The sequence below is a fragment of the Calonectris borealis genome, chromosome 1 (genome assembly GCF_964195595.1).
Source record: "Calonectris borealis chromosome 1, bCalBor7.hap1.2, whole genome shotgun sequence".
NCBI classification, from domain to species: Eukaryota; Metazoa; Chordata; class Aves; order Procellariiformes; family Procellariidae; genus Calonectris; species Calonectris borealis.
Window position 1 is genome coordinate 200688763 of NC_134312.1, and position 22107 is coordinate 200710869.

Sequence of the window (22107 nt, forward strand, 5' to 3'; positions counted from 1 at the left end):
GGCAGGGGGCGCGCGGCACCGCTGCGCGCGGCGCTGGGGCAGGGTGGGAGGTCCGCGTGCGCGGAGGGATCTGGCGGGCGGTGAGTGGCGCGAGCAGGCGGGCTCGGTTTGCGGAGTAGTGCGAAAGCGGGCCGCGTGCCCGTCCGCCCGCCTGTCCTCCCCGTTAGGGCGGCCGGCGCTCCCCTCTCCGCGGGGCCGGGGCCTGCTCTGCCCCCGGCCCGGGTCTCCCGCAGCGGAGGGGCCGCGCCGGGTGCGCGCGAGTGGCGTTTGCGGCCTTTAGCGCCGCGGGCCTGCGGGAGGCGCAGCGGAGTCGCGGGCCCTGCGGAGGGGGCGCGCCGCTCCCAGCCCGGAGGGGGCCGCTGAGGCGGCGGGCGGGGCAGCGCGGAGCCTCCTGCAGACCGGCTGCCCTCCCCTGCCCGCTGCTCTGGGGCAGGTGGCGGCCGAGGAGAGGGCTGGTGGGCGGCAGCGGGCTCGCCTCTCCGGCAGCGTGCTTTCCAGGGTAACCCCTCGCAGCAGGAGAGGCGCGGGGGTTGTGTACTTGCAGCAATGGGCGCTCAAAGCAATTAAATATAAGAGGGAACAGGAAAAAAGGGCCTTCTTCAGAAACTGTTCCGTCATTCACATGTAGGAAGAGAACAGCCGTTCTGAGTCCAGCCTGCTCTCTCTCTCTGACTGTGCTTATTAAAAAGGATGAGAATGGGGGTAGAATACATACTTTCGCTCTTCACCTGGCCTCCAGACCTTACTTTTTGCATTTAATGCAATTTCTGTGTATTTAGTAATTCTCTGAGAGTTTCTCTTCTATAAACTTTTCTGGGTCACTTTGAAGCACTATGAAGTTTCGTCACCGACAGGGATTGTGTAGTTCAGCAAAACCTTATGTGAAGAAACAGCTCCTTTTGATTTTTTTTGAACGAGGCTCTTGCAGCCCGCACTTGTTGCCTTCTGGTTCTTCCCTTGGAAAACAGTAATCGATCTCTGCCCATGGTGTTCATGCCACTCATGATTACAGGCGCTGTCATACCCCTTCTCTGTTACTTCTTCCTTGTACTCATTCCCCTGCAAAAGCTATTCTAGGCTTTGGATGTCTCACTGCCTTTCTTGAACCTTTCCTAGTTTCAGTATTTTCTCTGCTTTTTGTTGAGATGAAGGGGCCAGAACTGCTGTTTAGTTTTGTTCTGTATGTGCTGGTACCGTGGAGCTCTTGGCAGATCCCTTTAAATGTCTTTGTAAATTCTACTTAATTGTGTTCTTACCAGACACCATTCCCACTCAGGCAGGGGACTTCAGGATTATGATATGTGATTCTCCAAAAACAACATATCAGTGTTTGGTGGCAGCCAGAAAAACACATCAAATGTTAGAATTTTTTAGGAAAAGAAATAGACTGTAACAGAAAACATTATAGAACGATAGCATAAATGTGTGATCACCCATATCTTAGATATTGTGTAGAGTTCTAGTCTCCTCATCTCAGAAAAAGGGTATATTAGAAGCATTTAACAAGGATGAGCAAATGCATGGAAAGACTTTTGTCAACCAGTCAATGGGGTGGGCTAAGACCCTTCAGGCTAGAAAAGAACCAATTTGCGGAGTGAGGGAAGGGGGATGACTTAAGGTGTCTGTGAAATGATGTGGAGAGAGTGTATGAGGGCTCAACCATTTGCTTTCTCTTCTGATATCCTGCTGGGAGTCTGTTATAGACCACCTAGCCAGGATGAGGAGGCAGACGAAATATTCTACAAGAGGCTGGCAGCAGTCTCACAGTCGCCAGCCCTTGTTCTCGTGGGGGACTTCAACTTTCTGGACGTCTGCTGGAAATACCGCACGGCAGAGAGGAAACAGTCGAGGAGGTTCCTGGAGTGTGTGGAGGATAACTTCCTGACGCAGCTGGTAAGCGAGCCTACCAGGGGAGGTGCCTCGCTTGACCTGCTGTTCACAAACAGTGAAGGACTGGTGGGAGATGTGGTGGTCGGAGGCCGCCTTGGACTTAGCGACCATGAAATGGTAGAATTCTCGATACTTAGTGAAGTAAAGAGGGGGGCCAGCAAAACCGCTACCATGGACTTCCGGAGGGTGGACTTTGGCCTGCTCAGGACACTGGTCGAGAGGGTCCCTTGGGAGACAGTCCTGAAGGGCAAAGGGGTCCAGGAAGGCTGGACGTTCTTCAAGAAGGAAGTCTTAAAGGCGCAGGAGTGGGCTGTCCCCATGTGCCGCAAGAAGAACGGGCGGGGAAGGCGACTGGCCTGGCTGAACGGGGAGCTCTGGCTGGGACTCAGGGAAAAAAGGAGAGTTTATCACTTTTGGAAGAAGGGGCAGGCAACTCAAGAACAGTACAGGGATCTCGTTAGGTCGTGCAGAGAGGAAATTAGAAAGGCAAAAGCCTGGCTAGAACTCAACCTGGCCACTGTCTTGAGAGACAACAAAAAATGCTTTTACAAGTATATTAATGACAAAAGGAGAGCCAAGGAGAATCTCCATCCTCTATTGGATGCGGAGGGGAACGTTGCCACCACGGATGAGGATAAGGCTGAGGTACTCAACGCCTTCTCTGCCTCAGTCTTTAATAGTCAGAGCAGTTATCCTCAGGGTACTCAGCCCCCTGAGCTGGAAGACAGGGACGGCAAGCAGGATAAACCCCCCATAATCCAAGAGGAAGAAGTTAAAGACCTGCTACGCCACCTGGACGTTCACAAGTCTATGGGGCTGGATGGGATCCACCCGAGGGTACTGAGGGAGCTGGTGGAGGAGCTTGCTGGGCTGCTCTCCATCATTTACCAGCAGTCGTGGTTAACTGGGGAGGTCCCGGATGACTGGAGGCTCGCCAATGTGACGCCCATCTACAAGAAGGGCTGGAAGGAGGATCCGGGGAACTACAGGCCGGTCAGCCTGACCTCGGTGCCGGGGAAGATCATGGAGCGGTTCGTTTTGAGGGCGCTCACGAGCCATGTGCGGGACAACCAGGGGATCAGGCCCAGCCAGCATGCGTTCATGGAAGGCAGATCCTGCTTGACCAATCTGATCTCCTTCTATGACCAGGTGACCCACCTCGTGGATGAGGGAAAGGCTGTGGATGTGGTCTACCTGGACTTCAGCAAAGCCTTTGACACTGTCTCCCACAGCATTCTCCTAGAGAAGCTGGCGGCTCACGGCCTAGACAGGTACACTCTTCGCTGGGTAAAGAACTGGCTGGACGGCCGAGCCCAGAGAGTTGCGGTGAAGGGAGTTAAATCCAGTTGGTGGCCGGTCACGAGCGGTGTTCCCCAGGGCTCAGTACTGGGGCCGGTCTTGTTCAATATCTTTATCAATGATCTGGACGAGGGGATCGAGTGCTCCCTCAGTAAGTTTGCAGATGACACCAAGCTGGGCGGGAGTGTTGATCTGCTCGAGGGTAGGAAGGCTCTGCAGAGGGACCTGGACAGGCTGGATCGATGGGCTGAGGCCAACTGCATGAGGTTCAACAAGGCCAAGTGCCGGGTCCTGCACTTCGGCCACAACAACCCCAGGCAACGCTACAGGCTTGGGGAAGAGTGGCTGGAAATCTCCCCAGAGGAAAAGGACCTGGGGGTGCTGATTGACAGCCGGCTGAGCATGAGCCGGCAGTGTGCCCAGGTGGCCAAGAAGGCCAACGGCATCCTGGCCTGTATCAGAAATAGTGTGGCCAGCAGGAGTAGGGAGGTGATCGTGCCCCTGTACTCGGCACTGGTGAGGCCGCACCTCGAATACTGTGTTCAGTTTTGGGCCCCTCACTACAAGAAGGACCTTGAGGTGCTGGAGCGTGTCCAGAGAAGGGCAACGAAGCTGGTGAAGGGCCTGGAGCACAAGTCTTATGAGGAGCGGCTGAGGGAACTGGGGTTGTTTAGCCTGGAGAAGAGGAGGCTGAGGGGAGACCTCATTGCGCTCTACAACTACCTGAAAGGAGGTTGTAGCGAGGTGGATGTTGGTCTCTTCTGCCAAGTAACAAGCGATAGGACGAGAGGAAATGGCCTCAAGTTGCACCAAGGGAGGTTTAGATTGGACATTAGGAGAAATTTGTTTACTGAAAGAGTGGTCAGGCCTTGGAACAGGCTGCCCAGGGAAGTGGTGGAGTCACCATCCCTGGAAGTATTTAAAAGACGTGTAGATGAGGCCCTTAGGGACATGGTTTAGTGGGCATGGTGTGTTGGGTTGACGGTTGGACACGATGATCTTAGAGGTCTTTGCCAACCTTAATGATTCTATGATACTCTGGAAAAGCCAAGTGCTTTACTCTTGTCACATGTAGGTGCGTACCGTGTCAGCGGAATGGCAGAGTAATTGCTGTAGTGAATACTGATGAGTTCTCTCACAGCGGCAGGTTAATGGTACCATTTTTGCAGCAAGCTGGGAGAAGCTGTGTTTTAGGAAATGTCTTGAAAGCTCTGCTAGGGCGAGCAGCATGGAGGGAAGGGTGGAAGGGGAGGAGACCGCGAATTCTGGAGTTCTTCTCATAATGCAGGGAATGGGGAGAAGAAAAACCGTGAGCAGCTATACTTCAAATTACACTTAACTTTTGAAGTTGCACGCAGTTCAGACGGCAAGCGGCTCTCTCGGTGGCTTCTGCACAAAGGCAGGCGCACACCCGTTTCCAAGTTCTGTTAAAGTCATTGCTCATGTACTAGTTCTTAGATCAGACGCAGAGAAAATGGGTTTCTTAAGAGAAGAATCTTTTCCAGTTTTCTCCAGTACTTTTCACATGGGGGTTCCTGGTTTTGTCCCCTTTGTTCCAGGAGGTGGCACTGTCTCTCCTGGGAAGGACACGGATGCCGCAGCTTTCCCGCTGGGCAGCTGCTGCTCAGTGCCTGGGGTGAGCAGGGTTAAGTGGTACTGTGCAGCGTAACCCAGTTCAAGAGCTTTCTGAAAATGGCTGTACTCTTCCGTTAGTCTATACCGTGTCTTTTTTGATATGATTTATGTCCATATTCTTACACACAAAATAAATACACAAATTTTTGGTTGAGTAGTGTTATCTTCGAAAAACATCTTGAGCTTCTTGCCAGCTTTTGTTTGCAGCAGGTTTCTGGCATTCAGAGGAATCTTTTTATGGTGTGGAAGTTAAAGCCAGGTGATGCTGATCCTAGAATGCTAGTTTACTTCATTTTGAGTCAGAATTGTGTGACTTTTGAACATGGGAAGGAATGACCAGTAGCTATTGTTATTTCTAGGAGGGAAAGGAATAATTTCTATAGGATTTGCCAAATCCACTAAAGGTTTTTTTTCTGCAGGCTGATACAAAAAAGGTGTACGGATTCAGGAAATCAAGAACTGTAATGACAACTTCTCTGTAAGAATACAAGCCAAATCTGTGTTGTATAGAAAGGGAACAGTGTTGCTGCTGTTCCTGAATTCCTCTGGAGACATGTTATTGCCAATCTGCCTCTCACTGGTTTAAGACCTCCTAAGTAGAGGGAATATGTTTTCTCTTGTTAGGAGGTTTTCCTAGTCAGCTGTTAGATTAAGTCTGCATTGTCAGTGGAGGTTGTTTTACCTCAGGAGACTATGCTGTTATTAAAACTGTTCACTATTGAAAAGGGTTAATTTAATTGATTTTTTTTTTCTCTGGTTGACATCTAGAAAAATGGATGATGATGATGATGATGACATTCCCCAGCTTTCATCCCATACATTGGCTGCCCTCCAGGAGTTCTATTTGGAACAGCAGGAGAGAGAGGGCATGAAGACCTCCCAAGGGTTTAATCAATATTCCATTGGCTCAATAGAAGAAGACTGGGTAAGAAACTATAAACTTCAGTGAATGAAGCACAGTTAGAGGAGTAGTCTTTACCAAGTTTCTTTTGTGGATGGATAATGAAATGAAATTAAAAAGGTGTTCCTAGATGTTCAAGATGTTCCTAGAGTAGCAAAATCAAACTATTCATGGAGAGTGAACTGTAGAGATATTTGCTTTAATATTAAATCTGGGTATAGTTGTTTGTTCTACATGTGCGTGGGGGGTACAAACTGAAATTACACAGAGAGGGAATCAAGATGCCAACAGAAGCATCTATCCCTTCTGGAAATTTTAACTCCAGCCTGGCATGTGAAGGTGGTAAAGATTCTTCCCTGAGTTTGAGACAAACACAGTGTAACAAGATCAAGCAATCTTTCCTTTCACACCATATTTCTTTCAGTGTTTTATTTCTTTGGTTTTGTGGATGGGTGCTTTGCTGCTTTTTTTTCTTCCGACAGACTGATTTTTGATTTGTCTCTGGGTTGTTTTTTTTTCCACTCCTCCTTTTTCTGATTTCTTCTGATTTAGTACTTTTATCCTTTATTTCCTTCTATACTGTCACTTTTCAAGTTCCTTTTTCCTCTTCCACCGAAGTAACTCAATTTAAGAGCACATAAATATTGTGCATCTTGTACATTGGATTTGAACTAACCTTGTCAGTGATTTTGCATTACTTGGTTTTCCTGATAATGCAGTAAATGCTTTGGAAATACACAGTGTAAGCTACCTGCTGCATGTCGCTGGATTACAGAAGTAAAAAGACTGTCAGGAGAATAGTCACATTTCCAGCTTTACAGTTTGTGAACTGAGAAGTTGCTATGTATTTTGGTTTTCTTGAAATATGACTCACCACACCTAATTGTACATAGCACAGCCAGAAGATTTGATGTTGTTTATAATTGTGCGTTATCTTTCTCAGCAACTGAGCCAGTTTTGGTACAGCGATGAAACTGCATCATGCCTGGCTAATGAAGTGGTTGTGGCGGCTGGAAAAGGTGGCAGGTAGGTTTTAATAATTACGTTGTAGATTTAACATGTCTTTTCTGTAAGTATTTCGGTTCCACTATGTACACAGAGCGTGCAGTTTAATTCATTACTCATTGTACTTCATCTTTGTTCAGTTGAGATATTGCAGAAATGCTTTGCTGTTATTTATTTAATTAGTAGTTCATACTGATCTTACCATTTAGCTTTTCACTGAATGTTGTAGGCTCTGCCTTGTAAAAGTTTACTATGAATGTTTTTATTTTTTGAGAAATACAAAGAGCTCCAGATCATATTAATGACTTGTAATTCTTTTCTCTGTTTTCATACAATGTTTCTGTAGAACAGATGGAAAAACTTGGTTTTCTTCCTATTTCTGTAAGGAGTCATTTTTAATTTTAAGTTTTCAAGTATATTTCCTTGCTGTTCTGAAACAAGATTTTCTCTGTAGTTAAGCTTAAGGTCTTTGTGTAGCATGGAGGTTGAATAGGTAAGGGCTTTAATATTTAAAACTCTGTTATTAAAGTAATTATTTGTTAGAATGGAGGAAGAATAGTTTACATTTTTGTGACTGATGTTTTTGTGATGATGCCCCCTTTTTTGTGATGATGCCCCATTTTTGTGATGATGCCCCCTTGAGGGCTGCTGTAGGGGTTTTTTTGTTGTTGTTTGCCTTTTAAATTAATACTCTAAGTTATTGTCTCTTTTTCAGGATAGCATGTGTTAGTGCACCAAGTGTGTACCAGAAACTGAAAGAACAGGATGGTAAAGATTTTTCAGTGTGTATACTGGAGTACGACAGAAGGTTTTCCGTATATGGAGAAGAATTTGTCTTCTATGATTACAACCACCCGTTGAACTTACCTGAAAATCTCCTGCCACACAGTTTTGACATCGTAATAGCAGATCCACCGTATCTGTCTGAGGAATGTCTTCAAAAAACTGCAAAGACCATCAAATACTTAACAAAAGGAAAGATTCTGCTTTGCACAGGTATAATTAATAAAAATATTAGGTTACCATTAAGCATCTTTTTCTCTCTCTCAAAGACAAACTTACTTAGGTGAGAAAAATATTAACTCAATAATAGTAATTTATCATTAATTCAAGGAGGAATATGTATCCTAAGCTTTTTATTGGAATACTTTAGTTCAACCTTTATTTTAAACTGAAGGCATGTGTTTTTTAATAGCTGAAGTCAGTACTTTTTTCACATGGCATTATGAGTTTTACTGAATTTTTGAAGAATTATAAGATCATCCTGCAAAGTTCCAGAAATATCTTTTAAAAGGGCCACTCTCTATAATTGCAATGATTGAAGTCTGGGTATGACAAACATAGCTGCAACTTATTGTTAGTGTCTTATTCAATAACCTTATGAATTTGTGGTTTTTTAAACATGTCAGTAGCTGCAGGATTTCAGCTGCCACATACTACTTAGCATCTAAGGTGAGCTAAATAGAAAGAATGACAAATAGATCGGAATGGCCTTTCCTGAGTAAAGGGGGATGATTTTAGCTAAGTCTTGAAGAACAAAGTCAACTTCTTTTCTTTTTTCATTTTACCTGTCTTTACTGGTAAACATAGAAATTGTAATGTGAATGAATGTATGAGGGGATTCTGCCACTGTGATTCTACTGCAATACAGCAGGAGGAATTAAAAACCAAGTGATAAGAGCAGTGAAACTGGTTACCCAGAGGGTAGTGGTCAATGGCTCAATGTCCAGATGGAGATCTGTGACAAGTGGTGTCCCGCAGGGGTCCGTATTGGGACCGGTACTGTTTATCAGTGACGTAGACAGTGGGATTGAGTGCACCCTCAGCAAGTTTGCAGTCGACACACCTGAGGGACGGGATGCGATCCAGAGGGACCTGGACAAGCTCGAGAAGTGGGCCCGTGTGAACCTCATGATGTTCAACACGGGCAACCCCCGGTATCAATACAGGCTGGGCGATGAAGAGATTGAGAGCGGCCCTGCCGAGAAGGACGTGGGGGTACTGGTGGACGAGAAGCTGGACATGAGCCGACAATGTGCGCTCGCAGCCCAGAAGGCCAACCGTATCCTGGGCTGCATCAAAAGAAGCGTGGCCAGCAGGTCGAGGGAGGTGATTCTGCCCCTCTACTCCGCTCTGGTGAGACCCCACCTGGAGTCCTGTGTCCAGCTCTGGAGCCCTCAGCAGGAGAAAGACATGGCCTGTTGGGGCGGGTCCAGAGGAGGGCCACAAAAATGATCAGGGGAGTGGAACGCCTCTCCTATGAAGAAAGGCTGAGAGAGTTGGGGTTGTTCAGCCTGGAGAAGAGAAGGCTTCAGGGAGACCTTATTGCAGCCTTTCAGTACTTAAAGGGGCCTTATAAGAAAGATGGGGACAAACTTTTTAGCAGGGCTTGTTGCAACAGGACAGGGACGAGTGGTTTTAAACTAAAAGAGGGTAGATTTGGACTGGATATAAGGAAGAAATTTTTTATGATGAGGTGGTGAAACACTGGCACAGGTTGCCCAGAGAGGTGGTAGATGCCTCATCCCTGGAAACATTCAAGGTCAGGTTGAACGGGGCTCTGAGCAACCTGATCTAGTTGAAGATGTCCTGCCCATGGCAGGGGGGTTGGACTAGATGACCTTTAGAGATCCCTTCCAATCCAAACTATTCTATGGTTGTATGGTTCTATGAACTTACCAACTGTACTTGCAGGTCATGCTTTATGAAGATGAACGTGTTGGTTTAAGAAGCTGTGAGTATCTGCCTTAGTCAGGGTGTTTCTTAAACTGTAATCTTATTACAAGACATCTGAAGACATCCAGGAAACCTTTGCAAAAAAAACAAAGGACAAAACCCCTCTATCATACAATTTGAGGGAAGTCAATCAAGCAGGCAAAATAAAGAAAAATTATAATATATGGCCATAGAAAGCCTACTTCTTTGTTTAATTGCACATGGCAGTCTTGCGCAAGGATGGTTCTCAGAACTTTTTTCCCTAAAATGGATAGGTGGTCCCTCAGTTTACAAAGTTTGAGAAGTACTGCTCAAGGAAGTGGTTGCTCAGTGTGTAGCTGTAAATATCACACTGCAGTTTATTTAAATGCAAGAGTATATGTAATCTGTTTGCATTTCCCATGGCTCCCTACCATATAATTTCTTTGGCATGTAGCAAGAAGATTGAGTTGAAGTTTCTGTTTTCTGTAAGAGAGGCACTGATCTTACCCTCTACCTGTTTTTATGAAACTTCTCGGACATTCATTTCCTTGGAGCGTCTTCCAATTATTTCAGATTTATTTTACATTTCCCAATAGATTCAGTTGTTAAAGAGGGCTGACAGTGTAGCGGCTTTAAGCCTTGCTTCCTTAAAAAAAGCAGGCTCTCTACTTATGCGTTTGGGAGGAGCTATTAAAAAAGCCCAAACATTCTGTTACTGGTTTTCTCATCGAATACTAATTATTTTTGCTGCAGGTGCAATCATGGAGGAACAGGCAGCAAAGCATCTTGGTGTGAAGATATGCAAGTTTATTCCAAAACACTCGCGAAATTTAGCCAATGAATTTCGATGTTACGTGAACTATGCTTCTGGACTGGACTGATTCTCATAAGATCTACAACTTTTTCAGTCAAGCTCCTTTCTGTTTTTTATCAGTGACTCCACATTTCTCAATGCTGAAATATTCAGCTCCGAGTACTGTTTTCTGGGCTAGCTTTAATCAACACAGTGTGATAGCCTCTCTCTTTTAAACATGTAAGCGTTCGCAGTTACTGTGTTTTGTATCTTACCTGTTAGGTAAATGGGGACCAAACAATGCGGGTGCTGGATAATGGGAACTTCTCTGTTTCATTCTAACTGGTAGTTCTCACCATTCAAGGACTCTTCAGTGACCTCTCTGCAGTGATTTTAGATGGTTGGCTTAAAACAACACATAGGTGCTTGCCTCACAGACATCAGAATTGTCATTGCATCAGAACTGATGACTTGGTAGCTAGTGGATGGTTGAAAGAGCAGGAATAGCGGTCTCCTTTCAATCTTGAGAGATGCTCCCTTAGTAAAAGGATTGAGATATGTGTGTTCTGAACGTGTCATGTGTTTTCAGATTCATTACCCAGCTGGCTGATGTTTTTATAAAGGAAAACTAGAAGAGAAAATGGGTCTGCTTCTGGGGAGGCCTCTCCAGTTGCTTTTAATAATAATCAGAACTACCTACCAGTTGCCAAGTAAGATAAGACCTGCTATCCACTGTTGTTGCCAGGCTGGCTTTTTAAAAACTTGTGGTTATTATTTCACCTTTTCTCTAAAGCCTGGTCACAAACCCAGACTTTCTTTTTGTAAAAGATAAGATCTATTTTGTCATCACTTACCACTATATAAACTTGTGTATGTATGTATGCTGTACTAGAGAAAACGTAATGTAAAAGTTGTTAAACATCTCTTTGCAGAAGTACGGTGCATTTATTTTGCGATGTTTATGTGTTAGCGCAACAGAAAGTCATGAGCTTTTAAAAAAACACACAACTAGGCTGTTCTATTTACTCATTAAGCTAGCCTCCAGAGGTGGTATAAACCTGATGTCTCCTTGAAAAAAGCACAATAAGGATTTCCCCATTAGAGAAAGCTTTACCCGCATTAAGAATCCTATACGTTAGTCAGGCCAAATCACCTGGAATACGAAGTAATTACTAAATAAAGATGCAACACATCAGCCAGCCCTTGCCTTAGTGCTTCAGACTGTGTTCATGGGTTCTCACTTTGGGTTACTTTTACTGTTGGTTATGAAATACTTCTGTAGTCATGTAACCCATACATGTTACTCCCTTAAATCTTGACTCGTAATGGATCTGATTAAATATAGTGCCCACTTTTTAGTAGATTTCAATATCAAGGTAAAGGTGATTTACAGGTATGTCAAGTTTGTAGTTACAAGAACAGTCCCTTTTTTCCAATTGCCCAGTTTTATCTTTGCCTCCTATTCCACAGACAGCAGCAAAGCAGCAGAATAGAAGCATCTTAGAAATTGTTGAATCTTAAAGGCCACTGAAGTAAAACATAACGTATTGATAAACTCCCGCTGCTTCTAATAGACAAATGTTAAAGTTTAGATACAGGGTTTGGGCTATATTTCTATCAATTTCAATCAAAATAGATGATACATTAGAAAAACTTTGCTTTGGGATACTAGAGATCTTTGGTAACTGGGAATTTTTAAAGCCAGTTTTAACTAACCTTTTGACTACACTACTAATGTATTTCTGGGTGAAAGCTGATTCATGAATTCCAAGGCACTCAACGGTTTTATCAGCTATAATTATACTATACAAAACATAAGTTCTTGTCTTTATATGCCATACTTATATATTGGGATTGTGTAAAAGGCTAACAGAAATGCCGCATCTACAAAATGAAGCACCTAAAATGAAATATTAAGGAATTTATTTTGTGGTGGGGATAAACCTAATTAAGCTTGTGAGACAAGACTTTTAATAAGGTGGAGATAATACTCACGATTCTGTGCATTTCTGCTGTTTGGATGCAGATTTTCCCATCTGGTGGAGTAAACAAATGAGCAGGGATAACGTAGATGGAATATAATCCTCTCAGTGCTCAGAGAATTGTGCTTCCTGAGCTGGACACAACACTGGTCTATAAATACCCGTCCAAGCCACTCTTGCTCTCTTCCCCATTTTCCAAGAGATCTGTTCACTTCCTAAGGCTTTTCCCTCCTCACATTTGTATCTGCTGCTTCCTCCCCCCCTCCCCCCATACAGTGTTCCTGAGTTTCATGACAGCAGTTTTCTTCCTCTTTCACGCGCCTTGCTCTCCATCAGACGGGTAATAGGTATTGTCAAAACGAGGGAAGTGCAGCGGAGGAAGGGCTCGCAGGGAGAATGGAGACCGGGCTCTTCGGACAGCCTGTGTGAGCCCACGGCTGATACAGTTTTGCCTTCCAAACCAGAAGCCCTCCTTGCTGCTGAGCCCAGTAAAGCCAGAATCCCCCCCTGAAAATGACTGCCCACAGGTGACATACAGGTGGGTTCAGCTGTTTTCCAGGAGGCTACGCCATTACCTTTATGTGGCCCGTTTCAAAATAAAGCAAACCAGAATGTTAAATGCATAGGTATTGGCACAAATGTATACTTCACAATTGTAAACGTTTCATGTTTATTACCTCAATGTTTTGCACACCAAGCAGATGGAGACAATGAAATAACTCCTGAAACTTTAACTACGTAGAGGCTTCAAGTGGGACAGGTATGATTGCCAGAAGGGATGATCTTCCCCCACCACCCACCTGAATTAGAACGTGCTATTCAAATACAAGCTTCACCTATGTTGCTGCTTTGCTATTAATCCCTTCAGCTGTCCGCTTCATTTGGGTAAATGTGTGCTGTTGGGCTCTCTACATCAGAACTAAAAGACAACTTTGCTAACATCATCAGAGACCTTTCTTAAAAAAAATAAAAGTACACCATTCAGTTGTACCAAGAAATTCAGTTCACCAGGAAAATAACTGCTACTTCTCACATGTAGGTCAGACGGCTTTGAAAAGAGGCACTGTGAAGATGCACGATTATGAAAATGAGGGTACACATAAATCTGTGTAGATGCACTCAACAGAGCAGCCCGTTGTCCGCCAGCTTCCCTCTTAAAAGCCTGGTGAGCGCAGGCAGCTGCCCAAGCAGAGCTTGACTAGTAGCATTCACAGCCTTCATCAATGATAGGAGGTAAACTATTTTTGTCATACTTCTTTCCAAGGAAGTAGCTGTGCTTCTGACAAGGCTACAAGTCACAAAAATTCATAGTGAGTTTGTACTTTGTGCCATTACAGTAACTTTAAGAAATACTATGTGACAGCAAAATCTCTTTTTTTTTCTGTAATAGGGTTATGAAAAAAAACATTAGTGTCAAGTAGTGATTGGCTTTCCTTATTGTGGATGTCTCATGGGTGGACTTGCTATTGGAACAGACTGTGGTGAAGTGTTACCACCATACTACTTTTCAGTGGCGTTTATGACTGCAGAGTCGTACGTGCTACAGCCTCTTGGTACGAATGTGACACTTGGCAGAGGAAACCTGGGGTCTTGTGCACAGGCTGATGGCTGTAGGTGGAGAGGATATACTGCGGCTGCCTGCACCTCACCCCAGACGACAAATGAAACATTTCTAGAAATGCTGTCACATGAAGTCCAAGGCACTGCTTCCATTAATATCTAATCTGCACTTCCCATTAGAAGTGGTGATGCTCTCAGCTCGATGTTGCACAGTTAGCCCGTCTCTGTACCACACAATTGCCTTCACCCCTCTGTAGCAGAGCAAGCAGGAAAGCTCTCCGATGGCTGGTTTTGTCACTCTCCCTTGGTCACCCGCACGGCGCAGCCCCGGTGCCGTGCAGTCCGGTGCGAAACAGGGCAGCTGGGTTCGGGTTGCAGAAGCCCCTCATCAGCCGGTGTCAGAGCTGTGTTGCCGCTCTGGGGCTACTCACGTTCTGCAGCCTCCTTAGATGGGAGTACAGCAAAACCAAATGGCAGCTCATGCCACTGCTCAGCAAAACATGTAGGATTGACTAGACCTCCCTCACGTGCCCTAGTCCACGTAGTTATGGCTGTTCCCTAATCCCAGCGAGATTAATGGGTGTTTATACTTTCTGAGCACATCACAGGCTTCTTCCCTTTTTCCCTTGCTGCTTTCATGTTCATGTTCCCCCATGTGATTTCATGTTGACTTGCAGCTGTAGACCTCCACCTATTCAGCCAAACACCTTCATGTAATGACTGGCTAGTAAAACCAAAAACTAGCATCTTGAGCTTTTCTCAGTCTCCCTGAATGATATGAATTTTCCAACCTATCTTAAGTGACACTACAGAGAAGAAAATAATCTCTTTACCAAGGATATTGTTCTGTATTTTGTGGCTCCTAATGTATTCCAGGGACAAACTCATTGAAGGAAAAGATTTTCCTGGCGCAACAAAAATTTTCTCAAATCAGCTGCAGCTGCCAGATAGTTTCAGCTTTGAATTGTTTGCATTTATTGGTCCTGGAGTTGGTTCAATGAGGCATTTCATGTCTGCCTTGTGTCAACAGTTTGTGAGCCTTGAAGCAACTCCAATGAACCCTCCCTCCCCCATGCAAATTAAAGGCAAGGCAGCAGCAGCTGTAACCAGAGGGCTAGAAGCTGGAAAATGTCACACCACAGTTGAAGTGAAACTGATACAAATCCATGATGTGATGATCTCTTTAAAAAAAAAAATTCCAAACAAACGCAAACTACATTTAATACTCAACCTTTTCCACATGACTAATGTGGAGAGGGTTTATATATGGAAGGTATTTTGAAGGTTAACAAATGTTTGTGTAGCTAATAGTTCTTGATGTTAAGTATTAACAAACAGTTGTTCAGTAACAAATTATTATAAAACAGTTGCTCATGCTAAAACATAAACATAGCTTTTAGGAGACACCTAACTGGAAAGCTGGATCGGGAAGCAAATTGGCTCAGCTAAAAAGTCTGTCACAGAAGAGGGTGAGGATTAAAAAAGGAAAATGGACTTCTGAGTAAGATAACATGAGGTTGCCTGTAACCATAGGAAGCTTTCTGCACTTGTTGCAGTATGACGAGAAGGGGGTCGCCAACATACATAATCTATTGATCCATTGAGGTTTCGCAGTTCTCTAACACTTTCCTTTCAGTCATCCAATTCCTGAAGCTATATGTAACCTAAAGCATCTGTTTTTCTGTATTGGCGAAACCGATTGTGTTCCATTTACCTGATCTTAGCCTGCAGCTCCCAGGAATTCCCAGAACATGCTCTCGTTACTTGAAAACCTCAAACTGACTCCATAATTTATGGTGCAGGACAAGAGAGTTGCAAGAAAAAGTGAGATTTTTTCTCCTCATCGTGCAAATAAATCCGTAACTAATTTGTTGCACACAAATTTGTATAACAAAAGTGTGCGGGCAGACAGATGAGTTTTGCTGGAGGGCAGTGTTCAGGCAAAGCTTTAGCTGGTAGCCCTTCTGGGTATTTACTAAATGTTAAGGGCTGTGTGGTTTGGGATTTTTTTGTTGTTCTTGGGTTTTTTTACTGCCTTTTACTGTGAAGACTTTGCTTTCTATGCTGTGGAGTCTGAAGGTACAACTTCACCCTCTCTGAAGTGTGTGTGTGTGTGTGGAGAAAAAACGATTTAATAGTGAAACCGTAAGATCTTAGACTGATGAAGCATCATGTTAATGCAGTGTTTCTCCAGTTTTGCAGGTCTGCTTCCCTTTTGAGCCCCTCTGTCTTTGATTACCACTTCCCTCTTCTCAGGGTGAGAAGTTCTTCCACATTAGGAGGAAGGAAAAGTGGCTGTAATTGCTACAAGTGTTTACATTCTCCAGGGAACAGGTAACTACTTTTAATTGCTGGCAGCAGCTAGGCAATTAGCTGTTCTCTGAGTAGTAGAAACACTTTATGACCTTCTTTGAACTCTTCTTTGAGAATCCCCTTGAGATAGAAGCATCACAATTTGAGGAAACACAGATCAGAAAACAAGAATTGTGGAAAAGCATCTGCACAAGAAATGCGGTTATAAACTTCAATCTGACATTGTGATGGCAATCTTTTATTGGTTTCTGGGGTTCTTAAAGTTGTTTTAGGCCTTGTAAGAAGCTATACAGATTGCATTATAAAAATACTGTTATACTAGACTGAGTCACAAAGAGCACAGTCAATAATTATGCACCAAGACGAGCTGTCATATGACTTTCATTCTCTATTTAACTTGTTAATTCTGTTTAGCTCATAGTCTTTCCATTCTTCATCCAACGACACTCCAAAGGAGCGTGTGTTTCTGTAGTGTAGGGATCTTCCCTGCTATGAATTAAGCCCAATTTTGAGATTCTTGATGTAGCAAATTCATTGCTGCATATGGTGTTTATTCTTTTTTGTAATGATACTGCAGTCATGATCCTTCAACTGTAAAAGATATACTCTCTGCTGTGCAGAGATTTATCAACTTTGGTGATTGCTGCCCTCTGAGGAGTTACAGTCATGCAAGGTATGCCTGGTTATTCCTCATTCTCATTCACCAGACTGACTCAACCTTCAGTCTCTTGCTCTGGAAATGCAGGTTTTTGCGTACCTAGGGTTTCTGGTTAGGGCTTGCCATCAAGTTCCTGTAAGCTGCAAAGATGGAAGACTGCTCTTCCGCAGACTAGCATCTTTTTGCAGGTGATTGTCTGTTACGTGTAGCATAGGAAAAAATGAGTAATGCTAACTGTATAAATCAGTTGGATTTAACAAGTCTGGATTGGCTGGGACTCACCTCAATGACCTCTAGAAGTTAAGACCTAGCCTGTTTACTCATCTGCAGTGTACCTGAGATGAAGCCTATCCTTCATACTTTTTTTTTATGGGGAATTTCCTCTCCTAACATGAAAAAGATTTTGGCCTTTCAACTATACAGAACACAGTTTTGTCACAAGAAACAGTTAAGCGGTTAATGATGAATGAAATCTAATACAGAATTCTTGGGCCCTAAACTGTGTTTTTCTAATTGATGATATTTTCTGTGTAATTACACTTAGTCCACATCAGAAAAGTCCACTGCAGTTTTACAATATTCTAGCATGTTTTTTCTCAACACTTTTGTACTCTTTCTTAGCAATTTGGCAAGTTTAAAAATAGCAAACACATCGAATATTGTGTCATGAATGACTCAAACTCAGTAAAGGTTTCCTTGCTGTAGTGTATAAATAGCCAAAGATGTAACAGCCAAGACACTGCTTGGAGTTGAGATATGCAATATAAAGGAAGGCTCTCCCAGCCTGAGAAATTATCCTTTTAACTGCTGATTTGGCACATGTACGGCAGCTATGTGATTCTTATATAAGAGTATTTTTAAAGTAAAGTAGAGTATAAGAGATTCCTTAAAAATATCTACAACCAGTAGTCTGCTATAGTAATAACTAGCATGTCTTACAGTTGCATCGCCTTCTAACATTTACTGTGAATAAGCAAGGATAAAATGTTCTGCTCTAAGGAAAAAAAAGCTACTTTGGAATTTGCAACAAATACTTACATGAACTAAAGAAGTTCTTAATATGAATTGTCATCTCTAATGATCTGAGCGACTGGACAAAACTTTCCATCTTATAACTGAAATAACTGTAAGTAGAAAGAGAGGGTAAGTCAACGTGTTTGCTGCTGTGGTGCACTTTCCTGAGGTGATGATGTGAAGCCAATACTGTAACACGACTCTTTATATGTTCTTCATTCTGATGATGGCTTGTTCTGGCTTACCAGCAACTTCATTTCTTGCTTATCTATGCTGGAATTTACACTTTCGGCCTCTTTTTCTTGCTCAGGTACACAAGTGCAGCCCACTGGGATAGTGACGTAATCTTCTGTGTAGACGTAACGGCCCCCAGCACATGCCGACGTGCGACGGAGGATGACTGTTGGCATGTACACAGGGGTGCTGCGGAAGTGAAAATTCTCCTCGCCAAAGATCCCCATGAGGCAGCCTTTGCACAGACAGTATGCTTCAGGAATGTATTTAGGATATCTTGTGGGATCATACGAAATTCTATAGGGGAAGCAAATAATAAAGATTCATTAGTATCTCTAAAAATAGATATATTCATCTGGAAAACGTTATTATAATGTGATTTGCCCGTAAACATTTATATCATGTTTTTGTTTTCTTTGCCAGGAAAAATAGGTGTAGCTGTTGCTGTCTGGCTTCTTATTTGTAAAGTGTAAAGGAAAAACATGAACAATTTTTACAACTGATCAGGTCCCACAGTGCACACTAAAGTATGAAGTGACTGGCTTTCTAAAATGTGAGATTCAGGGGTTTAAGCAGAATAAGTTTTGCATTTTGGACTGGATGGGTAAATAAAGCATTAAAAGGGACACTTGGGCATTTCCAAACTTTTGATCTGCCTTGAGTTCTTCAAAAATTGGTACAAATCCTTGTTAACATTATTATTGTTGAAGCCATGACATGATGGTTTAAAATTTTATAATTTAAATAAAATTAAATTGTACTGTTATGTCTGCAATAGTTTTTGCTCCCTAGTATGCTTGGGGTTATAAAGGTGCCTTCCTCTTGACAGCGGAAGTCTGGATTTATTTCTCTAATTCACCTCCACTGTCTCTTCCTCTAACCAGAGAAGGGTAACATTTGCATGCCCACACTGAGATAAACTGCAAAGTTAATGTTTTTTCTGCCCTCTCCTGCTACATTTTGAAGTAAAGCATTGCCCCAAAGCTTCAAGAATATAGCGTCTATTTTTTCTTATCTTATAGTTTGTTATCTGACCCTTTCTTTTTGCTTATTAATGCCCTGTCTCTGGAAATTCCTGATTAGCAAGAGCTGGAAAGGTTGTAACCTAAGTACAGCTTGGACCAACAAAGTCCAAGTTCCAACATTCCTCTCTGGATGTTGTTGGACGCAGAAACAAAGATGTGATACTCTGGTCTCAAGCCATACCGATCCTGGCTGACTGTTGTTTTTAGCAAAGAGAGTAAAAGCTAATGAAGTCTACTTGTTTTTTGAAATAAAAGACTAAGTATACAGCAGAGTACATATACTGGAGTGTGTAGCTACGCTGCTTATTGTGGTGGTGATGTATTTGTTGCTTTGTTCTTCACCTGCTTTTCCTGCGTATACTGGAAATAATTGCTGGGCGTGGCTGTAACTTGTACATTAATACAACCGTGTGCCATGATTCTAGAACAATGTTTCCACCTCCAGAAAAAGAGGATTTTTTAGTACGTTTGGCTCCTATGCCAGCTGTCCTCCTTGTACCTGTAAGCTTCCTCCAGATCACCACCTGCTCTCACGCTGTTACAAAACCAGCCGTGCTTCAGCTCTGGTGGCCCTGTCCAGCCGGAGAGGGATGATGGCTTCCTGGTTCAGCCCAGAAGCACCGCCAGCCGCCTCTCGGTGCTCCTCCCGCAGAGCCCGTCCCCCCTTCGGGAGGATGCTGACCCCGGGCGTTCTCAGCAGCACTCACCCACCTGTCAGCTAACAGAAAACCCTCTTCTGCCCTTTCCCCCTGCTCCGGCTTTCACACAGGAGTCGGTTAGGCCTACACGTGGTGCCCAGCAGAAGTGTCCTACAAGCTGTTACCGGCACCCAGAGAGCGTGAAGACATGTTGGGAGGTCACCTAGTCCAAATGCCTCAGATGTCTTTGCCCGGCCTGTTCTTAAAAACCTTCAGAGGCGTCCCCCGGCCTGCCCAGATGCTCTGTTTGCAGTATTTCACCACCTCTTTACTTGGTAAGTTTTCTTAACAGTGGAGCGGAGCATTTTTTTCTTGCAAACTAAATCAATCATTTCCCATGTTTGGCCAGGAAATTACAGCAGCTGAGGCTAAAAAACTGAGTAACAGTCAAAGATTTGATATGAGAGAGAATGTTCAAGCCTGTAATGTTCACTGCGACGTGAAGTGCTGCAAAAACAGTGAAACTTCTTGCACTGGGCTTTAAGCCATCCTCTACTGGGGATCAGGATAGGATCACCACAGACTAGATGAAGTGGGCCAATTACGTAAGAAAAATGAATACATGAAATACCTGTCATCAATATAATTATTTATGGGATGATACAATGTCCCCCTTCCCACAGCAGTTTCAAAATAACCGAGTTTGAAAACCTCAGTAGATTTAAAATGATTCCTAAATTGTTTCCCAGGGTTTGTACCACTTCCTTGGGTATCAAAGCATTAGCCTTTTATCTTTTCAGGTGGTCTCTGAGATGAGAAGACGTTTCAGCTGTGGAAGGGGCAGCGTAAGTCTGCCTGGAGCTGGGATCGCACAGTGGCTTCTAGTCAACAAAATCTGCACGTGCCAAAACAGGCAGCCTGGCTCTCCCTCGGGCCTCCGCCCTGGGTTGATGCTGATGTTCTTCTGGTCACAGGACTGATCTGGGAATTCATCCAACTGAAAAGTAACTTCATCAAAAGCTGGATTTTGGTCCTTCAGCTGTCTTGCCACATATACACCGAGCTCTACACAAACAAGCCAGCATGAACAAGCAGCTGTAGATAGGGGCAGAAGGGAGCTGCCCTCTTCAGAAGTATCACCAGTTTATCAGGTTGAAACAAATCTGGAATCACAGCTTTAGGCAAACACAAACCTGATTATCCTGTCATCAAAGAAAAGATACTTTTTTTTTTTTTTTTGCAATGGCCATATAATCTGGATTCTTTGTCTTTTTAAGGAATTTGTTTTCCTCGTAGAAAAATCTGACCAGTTCTTTCATAGCCAGACATCTGTGATGTCACAGATATTTTTTGCAAAGCTTCTCTGTCCCATTTATACTTGCTTACTTTCCCCAGGAAATACCCTCATGTTACAGGATCTCACACCAATGTGAAATAAAATGTCTGGTAGCCAGCAGAAGAGAAGAAAGTGGAATACAGGCTTTTCTCCCATGATACATTCCCATTTCAAACTCAAGTGTGAATAATTTCAGTGGTGGATTGTTAAACACACTATATGTCAAGTCATTGGTATTTCCTCTACTGTATTATCTCTAGCACCTGGTTTATGATGTTACTGGAATGCATGAACATGCTTCTGGATGCAAACGTAAGAGTTTTCACTAATAACAAGAGAACACTGTCACTGGAATCGTGGTCTACAAGCTTCCCCTCCAAATTCCCATGTGGCAAAAGTCAGTTATAAATGAGGGTTTTTTTGGAAGGATGGTGTGGTTTTCTACTTTCTACAGAAAAATCTCTTGTGTTGCTAAGTTTGCTGTAGATACCTCTACTCCATCATGTAAGGATTGAAAGGAATCAGAGAAGATCCAAACCCAAGGATGGATCCAAAATATAGATGTGGTTTTGCATCTGGACCAGAACTTTAAGCCTGAAGACTAAGTAATGTCTCCTGAAATTAAATACTGAACTCAAATCCACTAAACTTTGGAGCCATATCCAAGATTCTGCATCTTCAGCTCAAACCTGTTAAGAAAGGCCGTGTAACTAAAACCTCATTTTCATCTTTCTAGGCAACCCAGCCTGATTTGGGTCTGGACTCCTAACAAACACCACTAACCCAGCAGTATAAATGCAGTTGTGTGACCTGCTTCCTCTGTTTTCATGCATTGAACATAATCATTCTGTGCACATAATGACCGCAGCCTCAGCTGCTGTAGTTTGATGCATCTCCATTACTCCAAACACTACAAGTCATGTTCTTATGAACAGGGCAAACATGTTTTATCAGGTTAATTAACTTGATAAAACACATATTCCAAGTTCCCACTGACTCTTTCCTGTAAGTAGTGAAAGATGCACCTAACTGGGGTGGACACAACAGGAGCAGCTGGGAAGTGTGGAGTGTCCCCTGCATCCTTGTGTCATTCGCTGTGGCCACTGCTGCAAACTAGACAGCCCAAT

The 22107-nt window shown here is 43.6% G+C and overlaps 2 protein-coding genes across 5 annotated transcripts in view; one reads left to right on the forward strand and one right to left on the reverse strand.

Annotated features, from left to right (window-relative positions):
- On the forward strand, positions 1-18115 carry EEF1AKMT1 (EEF1A lysine methyltransferase 1). Of its 4 annotated transcripts, none has more exons than XM_075139945.1 (5): positions 1-80; positions 5593-5749; positions 6669-6751; positions 7446-7726; positions 18058-18115. In XM_075139945.1, the coding sequence occupies exons 2-5, from the start codon at positions 5597-5599 to the stop codon at positions 18090-18092; spliced, it is 552 nt and encodes a 183-aa protein (XP_074996046.1). In that variant the 5' UTR covers positions 1-80; positions 5593-5596; the 3' UTR covers positions 18093-18115. The 4 variants fall into 4 exon arrangements, with proteins under 4 accessions (XP_074996046.1, XP_074996043.1, XP_074996044.1 ...); XM_075139942.1 differs by lacking the exon at positions 18058-18115 and adding an exon at positions 10181-11145; XM_075139943.1 differs by lacking the exons at positions 1-80; positions 18058-18115 and adding exons at positions 1860-1893; positions 10181-11145.
- Positions 16219-22107, reverse strand: part of IL17D (interleukin 17D) — an 11785-nt gene continuing 5896 nt past the window's right edge. Inside the window, exon 3 of the mRNA XM_075139946.1 lies at positions 16219-18278. Coding sequence (XP_074996047.1) covers positions 17963-18278 — 316 coding nt within the window. The 3' untranslated portion in view covers positions 16219-17962. The remainder of the gene's footprint in view (positions 18279-22107) is intronic.

Bases quoted from the DNA above. Each gene is read 5' to 3' on its own strand.
- EEF1AKMT1 (XM_075139942.1), top strand. From the start codon at position 5,597: ATGGATGATGATGATGATGATGACATTCCCCAGCTTTCATCCCATACA. The intron at 6,752-7,445 runs GTAGGTTTTAAT...TCTCTTTTTCAG, and splicing joins GCGGCTGGAAAAGGTGGCAG to GATAGCATGTGTTAGTGCAC. The intron at 7,727-10,180 runs GTATAATTAATA...TTTTTGCTGCAG, and splicing joins AAAGATTCTGCTTTGCACAG to GTGCAATCATGGAGGAACAG.